The sequence below is a fragment of the Rana temporaria genome, chromosome 2, assembly GCF_905171775.1.
Source record: "Rana temporaria chromosome 2, aRanTem1.1, whole genome shotgun sequence".
Classification (NCBI taxonomy): domain Eukaryota; kingdom Metazoa; phylum Chordata; class Amphibia; order Anura; family Ranidae; genus Rana; species Rana temporaria.
In genome coordinates this window covers 381,541,322-381,557,350 of record NC_053490.1, presented here as the reverse complement: position 1 = coordinate 381,557,350, position 16,029 = coordinate 381,541,322, and the positions used below count along the sequence as shown (strand labels likewise).

General features: G+C 45.0%; 1 protein-coding gene across 2 annotated transcripts in view; it reads right to left on the bottom strand.

Annotated features, from left to right (window-relative positions):
• LOC120927297 (mitogen-activated protein kinase 14) overlaps positions 1 to 16,029 on the bottom strand; it is a 109,927-nt gene that overhangs the window by 74,127 nt on the left and 19,771 nt on the right. For both annotated transcript variants that reach the window (XM_040337867.1, XM_040337866.1), the window contains exon 2: positions 9,749 to 9,878. In XM_040337867.1, the coding sequence (XP_040193801.1) occupies positions 9,749 to 9,878 (130 nt within the window). The remainder of the gene's footprint in view (positions 1 to 9,748; positions 9,879 to 16,029) is intronic.

The following is a 16,029-nucleotide window of genomic DNA, read 5'->3' as shown; positions in this document are numbered from 1 at the left end:
CATACATACATATACACACACACACCTTACAAGCAAACAGATCACAGATGGATGGATACCTTTAATAGCCATTCAAACCCCTTTGTGTCAACTTGTGTGCATGTCATCAGGCCAAAATCATCAGGGTATGTCAACTTTTGATCAGGGTTATTCTGGTTAGAGGTTGACGAATATATCGGCTGGCCAATATTTGGCCTTTAAGAAATTGTCATTGGCCAATTATTATGCAGATTCAGACAATTTAATTGCACCATGCCCTGTCAACCCACAAGTGTTCCTCCTCCCTTCCCCACACTCCATTGGCAGAACGGCACTTGCCAGAGCGCCTAAATGTGTGAAACTTGACATTTGTAACTGAATGCAGATAGGAGCTGTCAGAATTCAGTGTTGATGTCGGGGGTGGGCGGGACCCAGCAGCCATCATACACAAGCCAATAGGATGGGATCTGGGCGGGCGGCTACGTATATGTGGCCAAGCCCCCTTTAAAGCGGTGGTTCCGCGGGATATCTTTTTTTTTTTCTCTAATCCGCAGCTCTTACCTTTACTCCCGCACTAACCGGGTGTCCCACACGTTCAGCCATCCGATGCGCTGTAATTCGTGAAATTATCTCTTTGATTTTGATCCGATGGACGTTTCCATCTTACCTGTGGGCATAGTGAAGCCGACAGGGTCTTCTTCCGGGATCGGGCGAGTGCTGGCCTCCCAGCATTCACCGCTCGATCCCGCGCATGTGCAGTGTTGACGGCGAGCGTCGCCGTCAACACTACATGGTTGCCATAACAACGGCCGGCGTAAGAAGTTCACGCCCCGTTGTTCAGACTATTACACGCCTGAAGACTCAGGTGACCGACGAGATGTCGCGCGATTACAGCAGAGCGCGTCGACAGAGGAGTTGCCAAATTGGAGTGACAGGACGGGGGAGAATGGACTAACACGCCCATTCCCCGCGGGAGATATTGATTGACAGGTGGGAAGATCGAGCAGCAAACGGGTAAGGAGCGCTCAAAAAAAAAAATCGTCTGGGCATTGTTTTTTAAGAGCAGTTCAATTGATTAGATGTTGTCAAACAGGGTGAACCACCGCTTTAAGCAGCCCAATCATTGGCTGGGGTTTAATAGCTGCTGGGTCATGCCCACCCAGACATCAACGCTGAATTTTGACAGCTGGTCTATCTCTGCATTGTTACATATGTCAGTTTTACACAGTTACACTATATCGGCTCAGTGTGAAACCTGCCAATGCCAACCAGTGCCATCTGCAAAATATCGGCATCATATAACCCGCCCCGATTTCTAAATATCGGCATCAGCCAGAGAAAAACTCATATCGGTCAACCTCTAATTTGGGTAGTTTCTGTTGCCATTATTATTTAAAAAGAGTAAACTCAGTTGATTGACAATAAATGGCTTCAGCCAAACACGAGTGAAAAATGTTTTTGTGTATATATATATATATATATATATATATATATATATATATATATATATACACACACACACACACACACACACACACACACACACACACACACACACACACACACACACACACACACACACACACACACACACACACACACACACACACACACACACACACACACATTCTCTGAAAAATGGCCAAGAAATCATAAATTCTGCCAGGGTATGTAAACTTATGAGCACAACTGTATCTCTGTGGTGTTGACTTATCTCTCTCCAAAAGCTCCAAGCGTCAAAGTAAAACTCATGTAGTAGGATTTGTTTCATCTCTGTGCATCATCTGAGACCGTTCACTTCACTGGGGGTATGAGAGGGCTTACAACCACTTTAAAATTCTCAACAGAGAGAAAACCAAGACAGGAAACCTAACTGCAGGGAAAATCTAAGCCATATCCGAAAATAAAAAAACTCAAGGTTACAAAATGTACAGATTCCAAAAACTCAATATCAGTTGTAATGATATAACTAAGGACATGCCCCTAAAAGCCTGTGTGGCCAATGTATCAGGGTAACTGAAGTATTTTAACCACTTCCGGACTGCCTTCCGCACTTTAACTGCGGCAAGGCGTCCGGCTGCGCGAAACAACGTACCTGTACGTGGCTTCATGCAGTAGCCTCTGGGGGCCCCGTAGATTGGACAGAAGGGGAGCCAGCCAATGAGCAGGTCCAGCAGATGTGATGCCGGTCGGCCACCCACGATCATTCCCCAGAGAGGCAAAACAGCGACCTGCCCATGTAAACAAGGCAGTTCGCCGTTCAGAGGAGAACATAAGATCTTGTGTTCCTGTTAAAGCAGGAACATGGATCTGTGTTCTCCCAATCAGAGCAATCCCCACACAGTTAGTAAGCATACCCTAGGGACACACTTTACCCTTTCAGCACCCCTGATGTTAACCTCTTTCCTGCAAGTGTCATTAGTACAGTAAGTGCAAATTTGTGGGGGCGTGGCCAACGTCCGGGATGTGAGGACGTGCTTAGCCTGAGCTCCGCCCGTGCCGCACACATCCTACCTCAATCCTGCTGACCCGATCGCCATCCGAGGATCCCACCTGTCCCGACAGCCTCCAGGGAGCCTTGTGCCCATCGGGAGATGGTCAAATACGGCCCACCGATAGAGGAAGCCTCAGGATTCGTCCCGCCGCCATGCAAAACGGGGCAAGATGGTGCCGGTCACCATGCTGCAGACACACGCAGCCAGCCATCCTCCTCCTTGTCTGTGCCCAGGCAGAAGCCGGCAGGAAAGGGTGAGTCACAATGTTCCCCGCCCTGAGCCCAGAAGACCCTCCTCATATCACCAGCTGGGGACTCCGATCATGATATTCCTGACATGGACGCTGCTGATGCAGATCCTTCAGAACCCTCCCTATCTCAGATCATGGCGGCAATCCAGCATAGCTATGCATCCCTGACCACTCAAATGGACTCTATTAAAACTGACTTATCCTTTTTGAAGCAGGATGTTAACAACCTCCGCCATAGTGTGTCTAATGCTAAGCAACGCATCGGTGCAATAGAGGATGAGACCCGTCCACTACAGGGCTCTGTCAGGGAGCTGCGCCAGGCCCAGGAATACATGGCAGATCGGCTCGCTGACATGGAGGACCGTTTACGGAGGAGTAACCTCCGCTTCCTAGGGTTCCCGGAAGGGTCTGAGGGTAAGACCCCAGAAGTGTTTATGGAAAGATGGCGGATCTCCACATTTGGCGCTCCCACCTTCTCGCCATTGAACGGGCACACAGAGTTCCCATGCGCCCTCTGCCCCCTGGGGCCCCGCCACAGGCCATGATTATCAAGCTACTTCATTTCAGGGACAGGGAAGCCGTTCTCAGAGCTGCCAGGGAGAAGGGAAGGGTGTCCTTTAATGGGAGCTGGAATAACCATTTATCCCGATTTCTCAGTAGCTACACAAAAGCAAAGGGCCACTTTCATTGTCATTAAACGCAGGCTCCGTGAGCTTCATCTCCCCTACGGCATGCTGTATTCTACTCGTCTAAGAATCATTTACCAGGGCAAGGCCTATTTCTTTACGGATCCTAAGGAGGCATCCCACTGGGTGGACACCCTGGGACGTCCGGAACGCAGGAACCAGGACCGAAGGTCACCTCCGCGCTGAAAGTGAACATGCCGAGTATACTTTCCTTGACAACCCTTTTCTCGACTATTCTGGGGTGGTGGGCTACTCTCCTTTACTATTGTTTGCATACCATCTGTTCAGTCTGGAGGGCTGTGGTCATCTTGTTCCTGATGTTACATTTACTTTTTTACTCATTTTCTGAACATTTCACCTGTTATTTTTTGAATCCTCCTTCCTGACTCGGGGTCACTTGATATATCTGTCCTGTGCGGTCGCGGATGGCGGGCTGCTTCTAAGGACCTCTACCGATTCTCAGGGATTGTTGCTAGGGGGTCCGTGTCATGGCCACTCCGCCTTGCAATTTTGGTTTCGGGAACAAAGCTCTAGGGCTCTAGAGTAATGGCCCTTAAGCGGCCAAAAATCGCCTATGCTCTCCACTCCACATATGCAAGGGGCACTTCCATCCTTATAGCCAAGTCTGCACCAGTTAGCATTAAACTTGTTAAACTTGATCCTAATGGTTGCTTTGCAATTGTTGTGATAGAACCAATGGGTAGGCCATATACGGTAATTCGCTTATATGATCCGCCCCCCTTCACTTAAGTATTTTTTGAGCGGATGATGAACTCCATATTGGCGATAGCGGTGGGTCCCTTATTAATAGCGGGTGACTATAATACAGTATTGGATAACTCCATTGATAGATTGCGTTGCTCTTCATTACCCCCCACCCCCTTGGAATCTTTCTAACTCAATTTGATTTGGTGGAGGCCTGGAGGAGGAAGCATGTAGATAGGAGGGAGTATTTGTGTCACTTTGAGTCGCACGGTACTCTATCCCGTATTGATCAAGTCTGGTCTCATTGGATCTTCTTAATTTGGTGACTGAGGTCAAGTACCTCCCTAGGGCGGTGTCTGATCATTCCCCTTTGCTGGTGGACCTCGCCCTGGTCACCTCCCCCTCCTATCGGGTGTGGCAGCCGAGCCCGCTGTGGTTGGTGGATCAGGTTGTGGTGAACCAGTTTATGACAGAGATGGGATCTTACTGGGCAACTAACAAGCAGAGAGCCTCCGTTCCGGTGGTTTGGGACGCCTTTAAGGCCACCACATGCGGCTCTATTGCTGCGGCCATTGGTCAGACGCGCAAGGCCTCTCTGTCAAAATTGACAGATGCAGAGGGGTCTCTCAGAGGCAGAGGCCGCCTATTCTGCGACCCCCTCTCCTGAGACACACGCCACCTGGAAGCACGGGGCCAGGGAACTTAATTAACTTTAATGTGGGAGTGTGCTCCGATTAGAAAGTTTTGTTTGGAGGTCACAGCTTTCATTAGTTCGCTGACACAGATACCCAATATATGTAATCCCCTGAGTCGTTTACTGGGCTATATTGATGACAAGAGTATATCTAAAAATACGCAAACCTTCCTGCGCATAGTATTGTTTTATGCCAAGAAGTCTATAACCTTCCACTGGAAGTCTCCATCCTTACCTACCATTGCCTTCTGGCTCACCATCATCAACCATGCTATACTGCTGTATAAGTTTACATATGAGGCCAGAGGGTGTCCAAAAAAAATCCTTGAAGGTTTGGGGCTCTTGGGTTAATTCCAAAAGCACCATACCACCTGCTCCTTGAAATATGACAGATACCTCTGCCCGTTGAGTAGACCTGAGTGAGCAAATTGATAATTTTATTGTTTCTTTCCCCCTATTTTTTTTATATGTTTCTATGAATATGCTAAATGTGTACCAGCTACCAGAGTTTTTTGAAATAATGTAACTGGCGATGTTCGCTCCGTATCTGTTGAATGTTTTGTACGAAAAAAAAAATTTACCTTTAAAAAAAAAAAAAAAACAACACTGCAAATTTGTAGCACTGGTCACTGTCCCCAAAAAAGTGTCAGGTGTCCGATGCAATGTCGCAGTCCTTTGTTTTCTATACCCATGGTAAGCAAGGTCTGTTGCAGAAGCAAGTCTCCACCACCTACAGCCTTTTATATGATCTCTCTCTCTCAATTTGTGTCATTGATGACCCAAGATAAAGTACACCTACTTCCACTGAAAAGACTAAGCAGTAGCGGGCTGGCCTAATTGCCAACACAACTACAGCACCTCAAGAAATGTTTGGCAATACAAAAATTATTCTGCAATAGGTCCCAAAATGAACACTTGTATCTGTGAGGGAGTATACCATGATGAAAAAAAAATCATCAAGGTTACTGTCAACCATTAACAAATAGAAGAATCAACTTGCAGTTAGACAAGTGCAACAATGCAAGACCTTCCAAAAAATGCCTTAAACTTTGTAGCAACAGACCCTCTCTCCTCCTACAAAGGAAGCTATAAAGAGGTATAACACTGTGGTACAATATGGATACATCAGTACCACATGTAAGGACTTATAGTGTAACTGGCAGCAACACTAAAAAGGGCTGCCATGTGAGACAAGGGGAGACAAATTTTTTGTCAGATCTGGGTTGTGTAAACAGTCTGATAATTGTACCGTGTGCAGGAAATCAAGCCACATACCTGTGAGGCAGCTACACCCAGCAAACAGGTAACAGAAACAATTAAGATTAATTTATGAGTACTTTGAGCCTACAGTGGACTGCAAAAAAAACAAAAAACACAGACTCTTTCCCTTGTATGTCCCTTGTATGTCAGGTACCTACTAGACAGCCCCTAAATGCCATATTAACCTTTTGGAACACGTTACATGTTCAACCTGTATTTAGGGTGAAACATATGACCACGTTCCAGCTCCTGCCGCCAGTTCTCGATCCACTCCTCAGTGTGACAGTGGGGGGGGGGGGGGATCATATCCGCGCACCCGATGTCACTTTTTAAAGAGAGCATGGCCCTGAGGGGCTCCGCCCACACAGCCGCATCATTCTTTTACAGTTTCCTGTGAATTAATGCACTACAAATACTGTCAGCCGCCACCACCACCACCATAATGAAGAAGCATAAAGTAGTAACATAGGTAGGATCACATACAAGCAATTTTGTAGGTTAAAATGGGGCTCCTGCCGCAAGGTTGGACAATTGGCAAGTCCGGGAATCGGGGAGTGGGGGGGGGGGGGTGTATAAGAAAGAAGGGTAGGTAGAGTCACCACACAATCCCTACAGCTTTCAGACAACCCCGTATGAAGGTACAAGCAGAAAGTTGCAGGGCTTGTCTGCATATGTCCAACATTGAACCCCTGTTCATGGGTTCAATGCTTTCCAGCCTCCTGTCTAAAAAATAATAAAATAATTTATTTATTTATGAAAGGGTCTACATCTTCCAAGGACATTTAACCCTTAAAGATTAAGGGCTAGTTCACACCGTGATGAGAAAACGGCACAGATTTTACTTGGAGACATTGGTTTACCTCCGTTTTCATGCATGTTGACATTAGTCATGTGCCCTATTCTATTTTTATAACATCCTGCAAGCGCACCGCCCCAGTGTGAAAGCGCTCAGGCTCTCACACTGGTGCTGCAGGAGAGGCATTTTTCAGGCGCTTTACATCGCTATTTTTAGCCCATAAGCGCCAGAAAAACACCCCAGTGTGAAAGGGGTCTTAAATAGAGGCAAGTTTCCTTCTTCCAGGCCTGCTTACTAGGTGGATCATGCTATGAAGGAGTGGTGGGGCCAGTACATTGCCCCTTCCCCAAATTCTACCTTATAAGGAATTGCTACAGCTGACAGCACAAGAGATGAGGATCTGGGCACAGGTGAGGTTGACCAGGGGTCTCATATCTACCAAGAAAAACCTAAGGATTGGGAAGTGGAGCCATCTCCTCTTTTACTATAAAGAAGATTGCTACAGGTACTGGCAGATCCCCCCTCCTATATCAAGAGCTATGTGCTAAGGTTAGCCAGTCGAGAGATGGATTCAGTCATGACCCAAAGAAACAGTCCAAAATTTATTATTCAGCCTACCTGTGGCATCCTGGCAACCACTGCTGGAAGGAACCACCATTACAGCAACAGCCAGCCATTCCCAGCCAGCAATGATATTACCCTCCCAGAATTAAGTTCTGGTTTCACTTGGTCAAACAAAAATAGTCTGGCTGCACACCCAACACAACTACTGCATGAGCCCCTGCCACACGATGCTCCATAGTGCACGTACCCAGACTGGAAACCCATGCTGCCCATGTTAGTCCCTGTCAAGGTGTGCTGCTTCTAAATATCATTATACATGATTTATATAGCGCCAACAGTTTGCGCAGCTTTTTACAACATGAGGGCAGACATTACTATTACAATACAGGAGGAATCAGAGGGCCCTGCCCGTTGGATCAACCCGCGCCCCTTCCAATACCTAGGAACAGTCCCTTTAGCAGAGAACCCTACTAGCTGCTCCAGGAAAGCCAGGTAGGTGAAGGGGTGGGTGGAAGAAAAGCATAGGCATGGAAGCAAAGGCCTCCCTTCACCCAGCGATGCATCTCCTCTAGACAAAAGGAAACACCAACGCTGACCTGTTCAGCAAGAGGACTTTCTAATGAAGTGTCTTTAGGGATCTTCCTGTTGAAGGAGTTTCCCAGATGTTTTATGCAATCCTGGAAGACTATTTGGGAAAATAAGGTTGTAGAGCGTGTGCTATATGAAAGAAAAAAATCTTTTAACTTTGTCAGATATTGCATTATAAGATGGTCAGGAAGCCAAGAGATGGCCAAGTGGGTGCTGCTAAAGTCTCGCATGCAACAGACTGATGAGTGCGGTCATGAAATGCTTCATTAAGTGATGAACCAATGGCATTATGAAAAGTATTTATGCAATCTTTCACTGGATATTGCAATTTTATGCCACACTGCGGCTTGTATTTTACACGCCATTCAAAAATGATCAGTAGTGTTCTTTGCTTAAAGCGGACCCTTCAGTTGGTTTACAGATAAGCGTGAATAGATTTGACTTGTCACAATATGCAGCTTCAATACAGAACAAGCGACAAGGTGAAAGGCTGCAGCACAGGCTGGTTGTGACATTTGTGAACGCAGCCAAGAATTACACTGGTACCAAGATCTACGTGATTGTGTCATGTCTAAGATGGCAAGTCAGTCCAGAAAGTAGATGTCAAACATGGATAACTTGAATAAAGAGGTCTCTATTCTTCTGAAAAGAAAATCAGATGAAGATATTGTCAAGGAGAGTACTGTGATCTATATGAGAGGTAATAAACACCTGAAATGTTACACTTATACATAAAATTAGCACACATGCAAAAACACATGAACAAATAAGTGGTGCCAGGTCCATTTTAATGATTAGTGGATAGACTGTTCAAATGACTGACAGATCATGTGTATGGACTCTCCTCCCAGCTTTCATTTTACACTTATTTGTACAGCACTCCAAAGGCAGCAGGCAATACTTACCTTGATTCCAATTGACTGATGCCCAGGAGGTCCCTCGCCGGCATGTTCTACCCGGCTTCTTATGGGTGCCAGTCTTCAGCCATCTTGTTTGGCTTGTGCAGGATGAGGTCACTCCCATTCGTGCGTGGGAGTCACTTTTGCATGTTTCTTCTGCAATAAGGAGCTTGCTCATTGGCAATAAATAAAGATCCTTGGTTCTGCTTTAAAGCGGATGTCCGCTGAAAAAAAAAATATTAAAAGCCAGCAGCTACAAATACTGCAGCTTCTGACTTTTAATATTAGGACACTTACCTGTCCTGTAGTCCAGCGCTGTCCGCAGAAGAGGACGAGCGATCGCTCGTCACTCTGCTGCCCACCATCCTCGGTGAGGGAACCAGGAAGTGAAGCGCTCCGGCTTCAGTGCCCGGTTCCCTACGGTGCATGCGCGAGTCACGCTACACCTGCCGATTGGCTCCCGCTGTGTACTGGGAGCCAAGTGTTCCCAGAACACAACGGGGGGGGGGGGGGGCGGGAGGTGACGTCATGCCCGCAATTTTACCCGAGACTGTGTGGCCGGAAGTGGGTGCAAATACCTGTCTTTAGACAGGTATCTGCACCCCCCTCCCCCCTGAAAGGTGTCAAATGTGACACCGGAGGGGGGGGGGGGGGGGGGGTTCCGATTAGCTGGAGTTCCACTTTAGGGTGGAGCTCCGCTTTAAGCAGCTGTCTGCCTATATTTGAGTATATATAAATTTATTTAGTGCTGCACTTATGTTATTTAAATTTGGGTGACATTATTTACCCAACCCTGAAGAAAAAAAAAAGTTTAATTTGTAGTGTTACTCACATTTTCATGTTTCATATGCTTTAGTAGACGAAGTTCTCTATAAGTACGCTTAGCATGGATTATGGATTGAAACGGCCGTGACAGCTTTTTCACTGCAACACGCTGTTCTGTTTTTTTGTCAAATGACGAGCTGTAGAAAAGAAGAATAAAATAAGATCTGTTAGAAGTCTCAGTCCAGCAGAGCTTTGTATTTAAACATACTCTCAACATTCCAGAAGATTTTTTACTTAAAGCGGAGGTTCACCCCTACAATTACACTTTTTCCCCTTAGATGGATGCTCGTTTTGTCTAGGGGAATCGGCTAGTTGTTTTAAAATATGAGCAGTACTTACCGTTTACGAGATGCATCCTCTCCGTCGCTTCCAGGTATGGGCTGCAGGACTGGGCGTTCCTATTTTGATTGACAGTCTTCAGAGAGGCTTCCGACGGTCGCATCCATCGCGTCACGATTTTCCGAAAGAAGCCGAACGTCGGTGCGCAGGCGCAGTATAGAGCCGCACCGACGTTCGGCTTTTTTCGGCTACTAGTGACGCGATGGATGCGACCGTCGGAAGCCTCTCGGAAGACTGTCAATCAAGAAGGAACGCCCGCTCCCGAAGACCCATACCCGGAAGCGACGGAGAAGATGCATCTCGAAAACGGGTAAGTACTGCTCATATTTTAAAACTAGCCGATTCCCCTAGACAAAACGAGCAGGAATCTAAGGGGAAAAGAGAAAAAAATAAATAAATGAGTGAACTCCCGCTTTAAAGTGGAAGTAAACCCACCTATCATTTTCAGCCAAGGAAGCTGCCATCTTGGCCTATGTTTAATCTTCAACTGCCATGGTGTTGCACATGTGATCAGTTATGACACCAGCCATTGGATGGTTTGACCGTTTGGTTGAGAGCACAACCAATGGGACAGTTAGCAATCCCGGCATGCCGGAAATGTAACTGCTTTTTGAAACGGTTAAGTCGATGGGTTTACTTCCGCTTTAAGTATATGCTGCTGTATAAAACTAAGTAACCATGGCGACTATAAATAATTTGTTGTGCTCACTGAAGCTGTAAGCATCTTATGTTGCAGGGTTTGTAGAGTCAATTCTTGCTGGCTCTTCCCAGTCACTAAGATATAGCCCTATTAGTTGTATTAGTTTATTACTAGGTCGTGTACATTCCCATCCTATAATAAAAAAAAGGTGCTGAGCATTATGAGCCCTTTCATAGGCTAGTAGAATTCAATTCTTAACACAACATGGGTACCATACTGGGTAGTTCAGACTACACAAATACAGTCATGTGAAAAATTAAAGTACACCTCATTTACTTTTTCAACATATTTAAACAGGCAAATACTAGATCCATATTTTTAAACAGTGGCTACAGACAAAGGTGAAACAAAAGGAAAACTGGCCAGTTAATTTAACAAAATTATCAGTTGATGCAATGGTGTACTGTGGAAACAGTACCCGAGTAACGCCTAGTACACACGATGAGAAAATTGGATTAAAAATCACTTTCAAATCCGATCATTAGAGCACAGGTTTCAAGAGCTGATCGCGACAGTTCATGTGAAAATATCCAAAAAGGGACAAACTCATATTTTTCTCGTACCAGAACTATTTTTCTGTAATTAGTATAGTTCCTGTATGAATAAAATCATGTGACCAAGAACGCGCATGCTCAGAAACGAAAGAATACATTCCAATACTTCCGAAGTTGTATTCTGTCACAGGAATTTTTGTAACCTATTTTGATAAGAAATTAGTATGCAAAAAATAAATAAAATATTATTATATATGATCATTTGTATTCTTATGTGTACTAGACATAAGAATACTCTTAGCCTCAGAAGCGAATATTGCCCTCTTTAACAGAAATTACTTCTTGTAAGCATTGTGCACAACTGCCCACCAGTTTATATAAAATGTGACATTTTTGACCACTCCTTCAGACAGATTTCCTTCAACTACGCAATGTTTGAGGGCTTTTTTGTTTGAACTTCCCCTTTCAAATCCTCCCAACATTTAATTGGTATTTAATCAGGGCTTAACTAGGCTAGCTGATAAAGCATCAGTCTTTTTAAGTTGATTTACTAAAACTGGAGAGTGCAAAATCTGTGCATGGTAGCCAATCAGCTTCTAAATTCAGCTTGTTCAATTAGGCCTCATGCACACTGGACATTTTTACAGCTGCCATTTTTGTCTTCAGGCATTTTTTTTTGCAGCCAGTAAACTCCCCAGCATGTTATCCTGTGTGTCTATGCACACATAGGCTATTAACAGCATTTGGCAGGGGCATTTCTGGCTGGAAAAAAAACTCACAGCTAGTGTTTAAGAGGAGTTTTTCAGCTGTAAAAACGCCCCAACGCTGATAAAAAGCTTAAAAAAGCTGAAAAGCATGGCTATTCAGAATTTTTAAGCCATGTGCTTTTTGTGAGAGTATATTTTTTTTTATTTAAGCAAAAAAGATAATAGAAAACACTACAGCTAAAAAACACTACTGCTAAAATGCCCAAAAAAAAAAAAACACTTCCTACAGCTACTGAGGTTTTTATAATGTCCGTTGTGAATGAGGCCTAAGGCTCTGTACACACGGTCGGACCGAACCGATGAGAATGAATCGAAGTTCAGTTTCATCGGACCAAACCGACCGTGTGTATAGGCCATCGGTCTCTTTTCCTTCGGTCCAAAATTTTAAAACATGCTTCAAAACCGAACCGATGGACCGCACCGATGGTTAGTACAGAAAAGCATCGGTTCAAAATCCGCGCATGCTCAGAATCAAGTCGACGCATGCTTGGAAGCATTGAACTTCGTTTTTTTCAGCACGTCGGGTGGTTTACGTCACCGCGTTCTGACCCGATCGGATTTTGAACTGACGGTGTGTACACACATCAGACCATCATGCCACTTCAGCGGTGAACCGATGAAAACGGTCCGTCGGACCATTCTCATCGGTTTTGTCCGACCGTGTGTACGGGGCCTTAAAGTGATGCTAAAGTCCCATTTTATTTTGTTAAAAATAACAAACATGTTATATTTACCTGCTCTGTGCAGTAGTTTTGCAGAGCAGCCCAGATCCTCTTCTCGGGTCCCCCCCTCCTGTTGAGGGCCAAGCAGCTTGCTATGGAAGCACCCGAGCAGAGTCCATTTAGACACTGAGCCACAGCCCGGCCCCTTCTCTCTCCTCATTGGCTCACTGACTTCGATTGACAGCAGCGGGAGCCAACAGCGATTTGCTGCGGTCTCAGCCAATGAGGAGGGAGAGCCGTGTCTCTTGTGCAATATCGCTGGATTGAGAGGGGGCTACTGCACGCATTAAGATAAAAAAATAAAAAAACACTTCTGCCTTTACAATAACTTTAAGCTTGATTGGTTTCTATGCAGAGCTGCACCAGATTTTGCACTCTATTTTATCAAATCAATTCCATTCCTTTGTAGATTTTTTTGAGTGCTTCAGATCATTGGCTTATCAAAAGATCATTTTTCAGCATAAGGCTACTTCACAAAAGGAGGCACTTTGCAGGCGCTATAAATAGCACCTGTAAAGCACCCTGAAAGAGCCTCTCCTCTCACTCCAGTGTGAAAGCCCAAGAGCTTTCACACTGAAACAGTGCCCTGGCAGGTCGGTAAAAAAAAGTCCTGCTAGCCGCATCTTTCAGGCTTTGTAGCAGCGGTGTATACACCGCTCCTAAAACATCCCTGCCCATTGAAATCAATGGGCAGAGCTGCCGAACCGCCACTTTGCCGGCGGTCTTAACCCTTTTCCGGCCACCAGCAGGGGTTAAAAGCGCCCCGCCAGCAGCTGAATAGCGCCACTACAAATAGCATTACCGAGTGGTGGAGGGGTTGTTATTCCTTTAACTGCTTGCCGACTGCCTAACACAGATATACGTTGGCCGAATGGCACGGGCAGGCAAAGCAACGTATTTTACACATTGCTTTGATTCCGCCCCTTAGCTGACACGCACGCACCTGCCACGGTCTCCGTGGCCATGCCTGCGGGGCCCACCGACTATGTCGGCAGATGGGTAAGAAAAAAATCTCTGGGAGGGGGCGGGGGGCGGGAAGACTCTTGAATTCCAACCTGTAACCCCTTTCCAATGTCTGAAGAATAAAAGAATTGTCAGAAATCTCTGCCCATTCTTTGACAAAATGGGACAACCTTACCCCTAATCTGGGGTATGCATTAACATATAAAATAAATAAATAAAAACAAAAACAAAACTTCTGCCTTTACAGCTCTTTTAATATTGTGATGTAATTGGCCACAGCTATCACATGGTACTGTGATTGGCACAAGTACCATGTGATTACTGGTAATTACAGTGGCCCAAAAACTGAGCATCGCAATCCACCATGCCCACCAGATTGTGGTGCTGCACATGAGCAGAGTGATGAACTGGTGCTTCACAGTGCTTGCTCAAACCGCTAGCCAGCAGTAAAATAACTGTTGGTGGGTCAACAAGTAAATAAGTGAATTACAAAAAATAAATATACACCTGCATCTGCAACCTCCCTGCTCCCCGGTTATAAAGATGATGATGTGGGCACCGCAGCTGCACAGATCTTATATTTGAATTGAACAGCAGCCTTATGAGATGCCATTGATGTCTGCCAATATAAATAGAGTCTATCAAGACTGCCCTGAATTAGGGGTAAGGTTAAACCTCTGGTAAGTCCAGATCAATACTTGACTTTTGGTGTTAGGGAATACCCTTCGGCACTATTGGTACCATTTTACTGAAGAACAAAGAATCTTCAGAGTATTACATTGAACTATCAACAGACTACACCGATGCTCCAGGCGAGTGACCTCTGGTGATCCCATTACAGCTCCTCCAGTCGGGTGCCAGTCCAGCTCACATGCTGCAGTATGAAGCAAAGAAAGCCGGATAGCTGAACACCAATAATCCACTTTATTCAGTACAAACGCAAAAACCAAGGAACAGGTGATGTAGATACAGCGATGGACAAACAGGTAGACCTTCTTCCCGCTAAAAATTAGCATTAAATGGGAAATGATTAGCATTGATTTTAGCATGAGTTTGACCCTCACTGTATCGACAACACGTCATTTGGTTTAAACGTTAATGCTGAATAAAGGAGATTGTTGGTGTGCAGCCATCCGTATCTTCTTTGCTCCTCATTGAACTAGTAGGCTTTTTTCATTGGATGGACAATATATATTAAAAAAAAAAATCTTTGCTCACTATATTTTAGGTTCTGCATAGTATTTACTTTAAAGTGGTTGTAAAGGTTAGTTTTTTATTTTCTAAATAGGTTCCTTTAAGCTAGTGCATTGTCGGTTCACTTACATTTTCCTTCCATTTCCCTTCTAAATGTTTTTTTTCTTTGTTTGAATTTCTCCTGTTCCTCTTCAGTAAGCTTTCCACCATCATCCGAGCGATGGAAAGTCATTTAGAACAGCTTACTGAGGAGGAACAGGAAGTGAGAAATTCAGACAAAGGAAAAAAATACATTTAGAAGGGAAATGGAAGGAAAAGGTTAGTGAACCAACAATGCTCTAGCTTAAAGCGGGGGTTCACCCTAAAAACACATTTCTAACCTTAGAGCCAGCATACTAAGGACATTTACTGTATGCAGGTCTTCTTTTTTTTTTCTTCTTACATACCGTTATATTCTGATTTTGTCCAGGGCTTCCGGGTTCTAATGACTGCGGGACTGGGCGTTCCTATCCTTGGATTACATGACTGACGGCTTGTGAAACAGTTCCCGTGTCGCACAATGCGCGTCACCAGATTTCCGGAAATAGTCGAGCTGCGAGTCGGCACTATACGGCGCCTGCGCAGTCAGCTCTACACGCAGACGCAAGCGCCGTATAGTGCCGACTCGCAGCTCGGCTATTTCTGGAAATCTGGTGACGCGCGTTGTGCGACAGGGGAACTGTTTCACAAGCCGTCAATCATGTAATCCAAGGATAGGAACACCCAGTCCCGCAGTCATCAGAAACCGGAAGCCCTGGACAAAAAGACAATATAACGGTATGTACGGAGAAAAAATAAAAATAAAAAAATGACCTGCATACAGTAAATGTCCTTAGTATGCTGGATGTAATGTTAAAACATTTTTTTGGGGTGAACCCCCGCTTTAAATTAACCTATTTAAAAAATAAAAAACAAACCTTTACAACCCCTTTAACCACATCATTGTATTTATTGTTATTCTGAGGTCAACGCATATGGGTCCATTTTAAATTGACACATCAAAGTATGACTTAAAGTGATTGTAAAGGATCGTTTAAAAAAAAAAAACATACTTGCCTCCACTGTGCAGC